Below are 13,287 nucleotides of genomic sequence, written 5' to 3' on the forward strand. Positions count from 1 at the left end.
ACTCCCAGATCGTTCTCCTCCATTGATTCCCCCAGTTGTACCCCCCTAGTATGTATGATGCATGCATATTTGCATATACGTTGCTGAATTATGCAGAAATTACAGAGCTAATCGCCACTTGAACAAATTGATTATAATAGAGCTGTGTTCATCTCCTTAAAAAAAAATCCTGTAGGTATCTGAAAATGTTGATTTTTTGCATTGTGAGCCTGAACCCTTAAAGTTTTAGTCACTCCTAAGAAAAGTACATCTCTCTTTAAATAAATGTCTTTATTAATTCAATTATTTACTCCACAAATGAAGTTTGGGCCATGTTCCCTTGCCCACATGCAATAATTATTTTTTCTGGGGGAAAGGGGCTTTGCTTACCACTGCCATTTTGCCTTGAGCAAGAACGACAAGTCCTGCCCCATCAGCCCCCAGGGAAACCCCCCTCACATATCTCAGGAGGCTTCAGGTGTTCATTCACAGGACGTCTAGGGACAGGACCACTGCATCATCGGGACATGGACTTTCTGAACTCAGAAGAGGTGGCCAGCTGAAGAGGACCAAGATGGCTTTGTGGGACACAGGCACAGACAGCTGAAGAGCATATCATGGCAGGGAAGCGCTGGATCCGCTGGACAGTTGAGTATGTATTTTGAATTCAGCCAAGCATTACAGAAAACAGCAGATGGGGGATAAGAATTGGGGAGTAAAGTGCCTCTTTAACTTTATTTCCCAAATTTTTCAAATGGTTCTTTTGCTGCAACAAGTCAGCCTTTCATCAAAATCAGTTGGTCAGAGAAGACATCTTGTTACACAGATACCACTCTATGCCACCTGTGTGTGTCTGTGCACAGAGTAGCTTCATGTCATTGTGTAGTCCTTGGGGGAAGTGGCTACGATGGGTCTCCATAGATGCCCTGCAAGTGAACATAGCCTCCCGAAACCTGTCTGAAAGTATCCTGGAGTAAGCTTTAAATTACACTTTAAAGCTGAATCAATGTGTATGTTTTTAAATGTTGCTAATGTATGTGAGTTTATCTCCAAGTCAGCCTCTTACAGCAGGAATCCGAGTAAAAGGAGCAGAGCCAGCACTAGAAGCAAATTGTGGCTGACAGGAGGAGAGAGCAGAATGATGGCTTCATTAGAGTTCTGCTGTTTTTTTATTGTCATATCATCAATAATGGAGGTATAGCTTTGACCAAACTGTGTTGCAGTGAAGTCTGTCTGTGTGATACCTACTCTCCATCATAAATTAGCCCCTAGAGCAGTGATGGTGAAACTTTTTGAGCCCGAGTGCCCAAAACTGTAACACAAAACCAACTTTTTTATTTCAAAGTGCCAACACTGCAATTAACCACTTGCCTACCGGGCACTTCTACCCCCTTCCTGCCCAGACCAATTTTCAGTTTTCAGTGCTGTTGCACTTGACAATGACAATTGTGCGGTCATGCAACACTCATTTTTTCACACAATAGAGCTTTTTTTGGTGGTATTTAATCACCACTGGGTGTTTTATTTTTTGCACTATAAATGAAAAAAGAGCAAAAAATTAAAAACATAAAAGGTTTTCTTTGCTTCTATTATAAAATTTTGCAAACAGGTAATATTTCTTCTTTGATGTGCGTTGGTGAGGCTGCACTAATAGGCAGCACTGATGGGCATTGATGAGGCGGCACAGATAGGTAGCACTGATGAGGCGGCACTGGTGGGCATTGATGAGGAGGCACTGATGATGCACTGATATGCAGCAATGATGGGCACTGATAAGTGGCACTGACTGATAGCACCAACTGGAGGCACTGACAGACGGCACTGATCGGCGGCACTGCTGGGCATCATTGATGGGTGGCAATGATGGGCAGCACTGATGGGCGACACTGCTGGGCACTGACAGGTGGCACTGCTGGGCAGCAGTGACAGGTGGCACTGCTGGGCTGCACTGACAGGCGACACTGCTGGGCACTGATGGGTGACACTTCTGGGCACTGATGGATGTCACAGCAAGCAGTTAATCTCACCTCTGGCAGTGTCGGCGTGGCTTCCAACCCAGCAGCTCATTCCCATCCACTATGAACACATCGCCCCTGGCCCCGGAGCAGTGTGGGAGCCTCTTCCTCTCTTCCACGCCCATCCGCGGCTACATCACCCCTGGTGCCAGATCCCCATAGGAGCCGTTTCCTCTCGTCCACACCCACCCTGGCCCCAGAGACCTGTGGGAGATGTAGTTTGATGGGGGTCCAGTGTGGACGAGATCTGGATGGCCGGTCAGTGTGCATGGTCCGTGTGCGCTCATCTTCCTCTTCTTCCTGGCGTGCCCACTGAGATGGCTCTGCGTGCCAGCTCTGGCACGCGTGCCATAGGTTTGCCATCACTGCCCTAGAGCATGCATAGATTCTAGATGGCTGGACACCAGCTGCAGAAGTTTATCAATGTGTATACTCCCTAATGGACATTCATGGCTGTTCTGTAGTCTGACAAATAAAAGATCATTTGCCATTTGGTCTTGCATCCCTCTAAAGAGAGAAAGTAGGTGGAAACATATTGTAGTACAGCCAGAGTTCCGTTAAAACCTAGGGTTCTTCCAGAGATTGCATTGGGGTTCCTTGAACAATGAGTTATTTTCTGCCTCTCAGATAAGTAGAGCTCCACTTCTGTACCACCACTCTGTACTCAAACTGAAACAAATATTTTTCATTGTGAAAGTCTATTGTGGGGTCATCTTTTTCCATTTGGTGACCGTTGGTACGAATAATATTTATCCTTTTCTTGAATACACACCTATGTCTGCTAAGCCTTTACTTTGAGTAAATAGTAGCAGAGGATGTAATCCAGATCTCGAATGCACTTGTCACTTCCAGCAAAGGACTGGAGATGGAGCAAGCACAAGACATTAGGTTGTTGATAGGACTGGCTGCTTGATGGCAGCTTGCAGCAAGTTGTGCATCAGTCATGTAGCTGATGTGATGACTCAGTTACACATGGCAGAACAATTGGTCTGGCTCATCCATCATTGCAGTGTTTTTAGTGACAAGGCACCTTATTTGTTGTTAATGTACTTCTCTATCCCAGAGGGAAACTATGCAGAGCTGTGGCAAAAGATAGAGTGGATTATATTTGACTGTCAGCATCTGAAAAGTTGAGTATCATGTATGCACTTCCCAGCTCTCAAAGGAAGAGATTTAACTGAACTGAAAGATTTGGGGCAAACAGGTACTCACTGAATCATTTACATTGTGTTAGAATGAAAGTAGGTTGGATTATCTGTCCATTTTAAAGATGCAGACATGTCCGTGTCAGTACTACCAGAGAAAATCAGTGTGGCTTGGCAACCAGGAACTCTGACTTAGTAGAAGCTTTAGCGCAGGGGCAGCCAGCAATATTTTGTCATGTATGTAGGAAATCACGAGTCCCAGATTAGTCACATTCAGTGTACCATGGGAAAGAGTGGAAGTGGCTACACTGGACTCTAAATTTGGCCATGGTTTAAAGCGGTACTGTGAAATGGAGTCGGAATCTGCACACAATACACTGCACACATTTGTCTCCATCATTGTTCTACTACCGGGCTACTTGGTAATTAGCAACTGTTGAAACAACAATCACTTTGCTTAGGAGTAACATACAGCATAGCAAAAAAATTTCAGTGGTTAATTTCTGTTCCTTCAGACCTCAGATCCGAACCAAACCATTCACCTTTAGACCCCAAATCAGACTCAAAACCTTTACTTATGAAGCTCAAATCAGGCCCAAAACCTTCACCTGTAGAGCTTGGATCAAGATTATACCATCAACTTCAGACCTCAAATCAGTCCTACAATCTACACCTTTAGTGCTCAGATCAAGCCCAAAACCTTTACCTTTGAAGCTCAGATCAGACCCAAAACCTTCAACTTTAGATCTCAGATCAGGCCCAAAACCTTCACCTTTAGACCTCAGATCAAACCCAAAACCTTCATCTTTAGACCTCAGATCAGACCCAAAACCTTCACCTTTAGACCTCAGATCAGATCCAGAACCTTCACCTTTAGATCTCAGATCAGGCCCAAAACCTTCATCTTTAGACCTCAGATCAAACCCAAAACCTTCATCTTTAGACCTCAGATCAAACCCAAAACCTTCACCTTTTGACCTCAGATCAGGCCCAAAACCTTCACCTTTAGACCTTAGATCAGACCCAAATTCTTCACCTTAGAAGATCAGATCAGGCCCTAAACATTCACCATTAGATCTTAGATCAGGCCCACAACCTTCATCTTTAGTCCTCAGATCAGGTCCAAAACCATTCACCGTAAGACTTCAGAGCTGGCTCAAAACTGTCACCTATAGACCTTAGCCATCCCCAATGCACATATGCAATTCAGACCTCAGACCAGCCCCAATTCATGCATTTCAGACTTCATATAAGCCCCAGAACATTCACTTCAGACCTTAGACCAGCTGCAATCCATAAACCTCAGACCTCATGTTAGCTCACTGACGCTACCTGTAATAATGGTTTCCAAATAATTTGCTGAATTATGCTTATTTATGTGTCACTAACAAGAAAACAGTATTATAACAACACAATTGAACCCTATTGGCTGCCCTTTGGAAATATAGATGAGGCTACCACTGTAAATAGGAGTGTGGGACATTACAATTAATTGTTTACCTGGGAATCTATTCTAACACTTTTTAAACACTGTCCTGTCTCCCCTACCTTTATGCTGATGGTACCGCTGTGTGCAGGCATGTGGGCTTGCTGGTGGGCAGATAAGAGGGCTTTCTGGCAGGCAGATGAGAGATCTTCCTAGCCGGCAGATGGGCAGGCCCCCTCAGTCACTGACATTCTCACTTATGCCAGGGAGATGTGTGATCCTGGATTTGTAATTGACAGCCTAAGAGCTGTCATTTACAGCCAATGCAGTCATGTGCCAGCTGAAAAGGCATTGAATGTCGGAGGTTGCCACCCCCTGCTATAGTGTATTTCCAAGAAGTTTAGATTTTGAGGCCAACGGTTGCTTCCAAGTAGTCGTTGATACAGCTTTATCACATTTTCTCGTTGCTCCATACATTTTTTCATACTGTATTTTATATAGAGAGTTTTTTTTAAATCCACCTTTAATGATCATTTATCTTTGAATTTAAAGGATCAGTCCACCTAGATGTCTGTTGGTTTCTTATGTTTCCTCTTGTACAACATTTTTCAGTATCTCTCTCTGTTCCCACACAGCTTTGTGTGTTCGCACTCCTTCCAGCTATCAGAAAAGAATGTATTATATGGCCATTGCTACTGTGTACACTTGACATATGCTCATTGTGGGTGCCATTAAGAGCTGTAAGTAACCATGATGTCATTTAACACTCTTATCTACATTAAAGTGGCCTGACCCTTTAAGTCTGTTATTTCCTGTCTGGTCACACCTATAGATTTGCAATGAGTGAGTGGAACACGGAGGCACTGTAATGTACACCAGTAAAGAAAAGCTCGCTTTTATGATGAGCATTAACTATTTAAACGCTATACACAGAAACAAGTTGTTATAAGTCAATGTATAAATAAATGTAATATTTTAAATTAACATTGCATATACACATATAAGTAAAAAAAAATGAACTTTACCTAAAAAGTTAAAGCATATATATTTTTTGTTTGTTTTTGGGTTTGGATGTGTTTTAACTACGGCAAACTCGTTATATTTTAATACTTTTATTATATTTCAAACTAAATGACAGATATAGTTTTGAACATTATATGAATTTATTCGTTTTTTTATGTCTTTTGGACTAAGTTACATTCAGGGTGCCCTCAAAATACATCAGCAAGGCATGCTTGGATTTCAAAGCTCATAGCCCATAGAAGCATAACCCTTTGAGGCAGGCTGGTTGTTATTATTATTATATAGGATTTATATAGCGCCAACAGTTTGCTCAGCGCTTTATGATATAAAGGGAGACAATACAGTTCAATACAAGAGGGTTAGGAGGGCCCTGTTCCTTGGCGCTTACAATCTAAGAGTTAATGTCAGACAGCTCTATGCTGAATCTTTTCAGTAGGAGTGATGGAGGAGTTTGAGCAAGATGAAACTAAAGCCCAATACACATGTACCAAAAGTCAGCAGTAACCGTGTGACGTTCGGTACATGTGTATCACTGTCTGTTCAATAGAAGTTGGTCTAACAACTGGCTTCTGTCAAAAGTTCTTACTGGAAAACCAGAATTCGTTCAGCGCTTGTAGCCAATGGCTGCAAACACTGATCAGTGTATTCAGGTGGGGGGAGTCCCCTTTACCAGAATACAATAGCCCAACAGGAGAGATCTCTACATCACACATCATTGTGTTGATGCAGGAATCTGTCAGATTTTTTTTTCTGTTCAACCATCCATTTGCCCGATAAAAAAATGAATGTGTACACCTTGCTTTACACTGAGCTCTGCACGTTCAGTCTACCGCTGTATATGTTGGGCCTTGTGATTGGTTACTCAAGTACTGTATTATGGGGAAGCAAGGGGAGTTTTGTGTATGTGCCCAATAGCAGGAATTTCTCACAAATGCTGGCAGTGGGGTCATTAGCTGGTGGACAGTAAATACATGGTGCTTATTTCCCATAGAACTAAAAAGCAATTCCACCTTTACACCCTCCCCACTCTTCCAATCCTGTGCCAAGAAGTATCTACCGCCAGCGTATACCATTCATACGTTTTAAACTCTGTACACAGCCCTGGAGGCTGTATAGTAGCATAAAGCCAGCAGTGGACATTGGTCAGCACTGACCAATGAGAGTCTCTTCTTCTGTCCTGGAAGAAAGAATAGCCAATGATCACATGCCCACACTGACCAATGACTGTTAAACATTGCAGGCTTTATGCTGGTCCACCATCATTGGGGCTGGATTGGTACACCGGCATACATGGGTAGCTGATGATTTTCAGCACAACAGATAAATGCAGTGGAGACTATAGCAGCAGGGAATTCATTTTTAATATTTGGTGTAAAGGTGGAATTACCCTTTAAGGGATTTGGATGCTTTTCCTAATAAAGTACATAGCTTACTATAAAACTTTCATAGTCCGAGTGAAAGGGAAACCTGACTGGTAATGTAATAACAAAGTCCATGTCCACATCTCGTTTCTGCATGCAATAGAATGTGTTGCTTTTACAGAAGTAACCTCCGGGGTATACGTAGACCTGGTTGAGAACCCCTTGCTGTGGCGTGTGGGGACCCCAGTTACTGTAGCTGGCTTGTTCATGAACTTCCTGATGGAAAGTTCAGAGTCTGTCGTTCAGGAAGATCTCTGGCTCACCTCCCAGCAGTGGATGCCAGACCTGCAGGTTTGTAGCAAGAAGAGCAGATGCTGTGAGCGGGTGACAGGAGCCAGAGAAGACGGAAAATCTGACATAGCTGCAGTGATGGATATTGTAACGTCTTCCAGTATAAACCTTAACAGAGGCTGAAACGTGATTCATCCACCTTTTCTAAAAACAGAACCGTGTACTGAACATGTTAGTTCATTTGGAGCTGGAAGCTCTCCATCATAGTCGTTGCAGTTTACGTTCTCACATGAGACAACAGTCGCTATGTTTTCAGATAGGTGATCTCAAGTCTATGGGAAGATCTCATGCCTGCTAGGAAAACTGTTGATGGAACAACTAATAACCAAGTTCATGAGCACAACTTGTGTCTGAATACATGATAGAATATGTAGCTAAAATAGCACCAAGATTAAAAGTAGACCGGATTGAGAACCCCTGTGGAACGTGGGGTTCCCAGTTACTGTGGATTGCTTGTTCATGAACTTCCTAATGGACATTGTAACCTCTTCCAATGTAAACCTTAACAGCGGCTAAAACATGATTCATCCAACTTTTCTAAAACAGAACCGTGTACTGAACATGTTGGATAATTTGAAGCTGGAGGCACATATGGTCTTACATGAGACGTCACTATGTTTTCAGTTGGGGGATCTCAAATCTATGGGAAGCTCTCTTGCCTTGCTGGGGGAAACTGCTAATCAAACAAGTTACAAAAAAAACATGCCCAAATCCTTTATGTCTTTTATGAACAGGAAAGTTTGGCTGATAGGAACTTTCTATGGACCCACTCAGTGTGCATGTGGCCTTAGTTATTTATAAGATTTTACTCCGAAGAGCACGCTGCCTTTACTACCCATATACAAAAGATTCCTCGGTCCTACAAAGTCTTGTAGGAGTGAATGTTTCAAAACACAACTTCCTTTATATTGAAAATTGTGCATAGGCAAAATACATGTACAATTGTGTCAAGGTAACGGCAAAACAGCGCTTCCTCTACAGAAATTTGCATGCTGACTGTGTGTGATCTGGTTAACATGGAACATAGCAGAACATGTCGGCGCCCATGGCAAGGCAAATTTTGGGCGACAAGCTTCATGCAATGCGATTTGGAATGCAACAATCACGGCAAAACCACACCACATTTTAGATGCCATTGAAAATAATGGAACCTGAACCTGCGGTTTGCGATCACAAAGATTCTGCCGTGATCCCAAAATGCCTAGGTGTGGATGGAGCCACCCTGGTTTCGATTTGTTGAGCCTTGGAATAAGCAGACCGTGCCTGAATTGCAAGGTCTGCTTTAAACTCCAAACTTGCCCACTCCAATTAGGCATTTAGGTTTTGTGAAGATCTGTCAAACCCTGATGTACCTGATGGAAATGGAAAAATGGTGGTCCTCTTAATCACCTCACAGTGCCTCACTGAGCACTGCAATGTTACCCTCAGAATGTCCCTGGACATTATTTTTGTAATAATAGTAGCATAGAACTACCTGTTGCAGGGGCCTCACAAGTGGGTTGGTGGCTCTGAGCCTAAAAGTTCAGCTGATGTACTTCAGTGAATGTAACAAAAGTACTCTTATAAGTTTACATGCACATTTAAAAAACCCTCAGCAGAAATATGCTGCTCCTCCAACGGTGGTGCATAACTCCATGTTTGTTGGATGTGTCCTTCAACAGTCCAACACAAATATTAGTGTTGTCAGGTTTGAGCCAGCTTCCCTGCTTTTACATTGCTTCTTCTCAATGCTGGCCAATGAGTATTCAGAATGTAGACATCCATCCAGCCTTATTATTATATTTTCAGTTAACCAAAATACATTTTGTAACTCATAATGATAGGAATAACAGTTATAGAAATGTTCTTTTTCTTCTAATAGGACCATGCTGGGATCATCCAATTAGAAAAAGAACCCCACAAGTGTTAATTGTGTAGCATATGGCCTGCTGATGTTAAGAACTATAGCAACCCTGAGAAAATACGAATTTACAATCCTAGTGTGAGTAAGCTAATAATAAGACCACTTTGTATAATGTCTAGCTGTTTTAATAGCAAACCTTCATCTTTGTGAGGTATCAACTGACTCTTCTTTTCTGTAAATTTAAATCTAGAGAATTGCCTTGTCTGGATGGTGATGGCAGTACTTTGCACATGAGCTACAGTATGTTCCCCAGCAGGGATATAGACAGAAATGTAAACCCAACAGAATGTTTGCCCCTTGCATGCTTTAGTAGAAAAGTTTTACTTGTTGTATGTCTCTATTGAAGAGGTTTACCCTAACCTTCTGTTCCAGTGACCACCTTTCACCAAGATAGGAAGAGATTGGAGATATTCTCCAAAAGGAACATGCAACATCTGCAACTGGATAGTTTATAATCCATTAGGCAGTTTTTATTGTTATTGTTATTATTGCTGTTTTCTAACTGTGGTAGGTCCCTAGCACTATTGGCAACTGCCACCTACAGGGTTTGGCTGATACCACTGTTGATCTATTCACACTCACTCGTTCCAATTCAGAGGGATGTCTCCATCTGGCCCTAAGTTTCTTTCTGTAGTCTGCCCAAGGCTAACTGCTGGTTGTTCACTGACATCCATCAGCACCACTTCAATGGGCCAACTGTTGACTGTGTGATCGTGTGTTTTTGGATCACCACTGCTCATCTTTTCCAGGAGTATATTCGTAACAAGACCTGTTGAGCAGTGTGCTCACAAGCCCATCTACTGGGCATCTCTTCCTACTTATGCATATAAATTTGTCCATACGGATGTGGCCATCAGTATACTGTGTATGTATCTGCACATGCACCTAACACCAGTAGCATGACTGAACTGCAGGAGGCCTTCTCTAGAAGACAAGAACCCAAGAAGACAAAAGTAGATATTATTGCAAAATATTAAGTTTCATATTCACTGACTATTCTTGCTTTGCATATTCTAGGCATTAGCATTAATTAGAACAATACAGAGAAAACCGTATTTCCCTCTTTCTCTCACTACTGGAGATCGGGCTGCTGGAGACATACTGCAGCTGGCTTGGCCACCAGTAGACATGTCCTTATCTCACCAAATGGTGGGGTGCCAGCCACCTACGCTGTCCAGGGGACAATACAAATGTGTTTTTTTTTTTCACAGTTACTAGGGATGATCGAACAGAGCCTTTGTCAACCAGGTTTCCATCAACTACTAGGGATCCTCATTTGCATGTAATGGTAGCAAACAGGTGCATTATGCCAAGGGGAAGTGAGTGAAGAACAATGGAAACTTTTACATAGAACTATCAGTCACATTTGATTAAAGGAGTCTCAAACAACGGATTTATCAATATACTGAACTGTATTAATCCAGTTTTATTTTGAATTATGTATGTGCCTTTTATGTAAATGCCACATTTATAGAATTACTGTACTTAAAGCAGTTGTAAAGCCTTGAGGTTTTTTACCTTCATGCATGAAGGTAAAAAACCTTCTGTATGCAGCGACGCATCCAACCCCCCTAATATTTACCTGAGCCCCATCTTGATCTAACGATGTGCACAATAGCCTCGGCTGTCCTGAGTCTCTCCTTCCTCATTGGCTGGGACACATCAGAAGCCATCAGCTCCCACTACTGTCAATCACAGCCAGTGAGCCAATGTAGAGAGAGCAGGGGTGGGGCCAAGCTATGCTCCATGTGTGAATGGACATGCAGAGCAAGGCTGCATTTATGCCCCCATAGCAAGGTGCTTGCTCTAAGGGGCACTAGGCAGGAAAGAGGGGCCAGGAACGCCAGCAGGAGACCTGAGAAAGGAAAGATCTGGGCTGCTCTGTGCAAAACCACTACACAGAGCAGGTAAGCATGACATGTTTGTTGTTTAAAAAAAAAAACAAGCCTTTAATTTCACTTTAAAGTGTATATTAAGGCAAAATTAAAAAACATTTTACCACATCTTTGGAATAGATGCACATTTCCACACTGCCTTTCTGAACCAGGGCTCCTTATGAGGGTTCTAGTGGTTCTGTGAGCTGTGTGCAGTGGTGAATTAATCCCTCACCTACACAGATCACCAATGCAAAGGGGGTTTTACATTGAATATGAGTGTAAGAGATCATTTTGACAGTGACCATTAAAGTGTTACTAAACCCACAACAGTAAAATAAGTCTGTAGATGCAGTAAAGCATGCTTGTTTTACTCTCTGTGGAACCTAAGGGGTTAAACCTCTGCATTGTGTAAAATGCCATTTGACCTTGACTTCTCTGATCTTCCCCTTTTTCCACTGTCCCCCTCTTATCTCCTGATAAGACATTCTGCACATGCTCAGTTTGGTGTGTATTGCTAGAGAGGTTTTTTTTTTTTTTCCTTGGGAGAGTTCATGTGATCAGCACAGGGCCAATCGGCACTGTCCAGACAGAGACATATTTACTAAAATAATTGCATTTCCATGTTGTGTGTACTGTGGGAGACCAGATATAGTGAATGTGGGGTTCTGGGTTTAGTAACACTTTAATATTAGGGGATACCCCCATTTTCACTGTTTTAATTTGTTTTCATCATACAGGTATTCAATTCATTTTAAGATCCTTACTGAAAATAACTTTGTATACAGAAGGTGGTGCTAATTATACAGCAGGTGTATAATCAGTAAAAGTATTTCAAGGCTTTTCCATGGTGAAGAAGTTAGACAGGTGGATCTAACATGACCCTTCTCTGCAGATGATCTACAGGTGTATGTTCACTTTTACTGGGCCCGGGTTTTTCTGCAATATTGATAATCTTTTTATGTTTTTTCTTCTTCAGGCATGCTGCAGAATGGAAAGAAGTTTGATTCATCCAGGGATAGAAACAAGCCTTTCAAGTTCAGGTTAGGACGACAGGAAGTGATCAAAGGATGGGATGATGGAATTGCACAGGTATAAATATATCCTTTATAATTTATGATAAGATGTGACCCTTGAAGTGTATTAAAGTCAACTTGCTGCATATTGGGCCTATTCAAACTGACCATATAATGAAAAAACAAATGCTTAAAGTGTTTGTAAACCTCAGATATGAAATATGAACAAAGCATATCCCTCCATAGTGTGATTTCTGAGTGCTGCTTCATTCATCTGCTATCAGCATGAATCACTTCTGACACACTTTCCTGACACCAAGAGAAAAATGGTGACGGGAGGGATCTCCATCAGATTGACAGCCTCAGCTCTGTTCCTGAGAGCTGTGTGGAGGGGTGTCCCTTGCCTTCCCTTCCCTCTAATCAGCTCTCAGAGCTCTCCTCACTGAGCTTTGTAGAGTGTAACTTCAGCTCTCCACCCCTGAACTCTCAGAAACACTTTATAAATTCAGTACTTTGAATGATGTAGAGAAGAGAATACTGCAGATAAACAGGTACCACTTATCTAGGAGGATTTGTTTAATCTCTGTGTATCACCTGAGGCCAGTCTCTTCACTGGGTATGTGTAAGGGTTTACAACCACTTTAAGCAGAGCAGAGATTATATAGAAAACTACATATTAAAATATCCAGAGATTTAGGCAACTGAAGAAATGTTTGTAGTTATTTTTCCTTTAAACGTTGAGTTTGGTCCCATTCTTACATGTTTCCCAAGACTCCCTTATCCTTTAATTTCCAGGCCATTTTTTGTTTTTTATCAACACTGTGCTCGAATTAATTTTATATACTTTTTTTCAGATGAGTAGAGCCTTCTTTTGGCAGTATTTAATACCCCTTGGCTTATTTATTTGTTTACTATATAACGGGGAAAAAAAACAAATTTTTTTTAAAAATGTGATGATTGGACTGTCTATCACATTTTTGAGGCCTACTAATGCCAGGACAGTAAAAACATCCCCAAAATTGTTTCAGTTTAGGACATAACGTATACAGTGTGGCAGGCAGGGTGCAGGGGTCAGGAATATGTAACGCACAGAACAGCTTGTAGTTTCCAGTTTTCTAAATGTTGGTGGTTAATGGTATGTGCCGCCTTGTTGGCGATCAGTGTTGAGTGCTCTATCACTGTTGGTAGTCATTG

At 42.0% G+C, this 13,287-nt stretch overlaps 1 protein-coding gene across 1 annotated transcript in view; it reads left to right on the top strand.

Moving 5' to 3' along the window:
• FKBP1B (FKBP prolyl isomerase 1B) overlaps window positions 1-13,287 on the top strand; it is a 120,335-nt gene that overhangs the window by 89,001 nt on the left and 18,047 nt on the right. The window contains exon 3 of the mRNA XM_089656106.1: window positions 12,057-12,169. Within this exon, the coding sequence (XP_089512232.1) occupies window positions 12,057-12,169 (113 nt within the window). The remainder of the gene's footprint in view (window positions 1-12,056; window positions 12,170-13,287) is intronic.

The sequence above is a fragment of the Staurois parvus genome, unplaced genomic scaffold (assembly GCF_062004578.1).
Source record: "Staurois parvus isolate SC_StPar_1 unplaced genomic scaffold, SC_StPar_1.0 ptg000886l, whole genome shotgun sequence".
Taxonomy (NCBI): Eukaryota; Metazoa; Chordata; class Amphibia; order Anura; family Ranidae; genus Staurois; species Staurois parvus.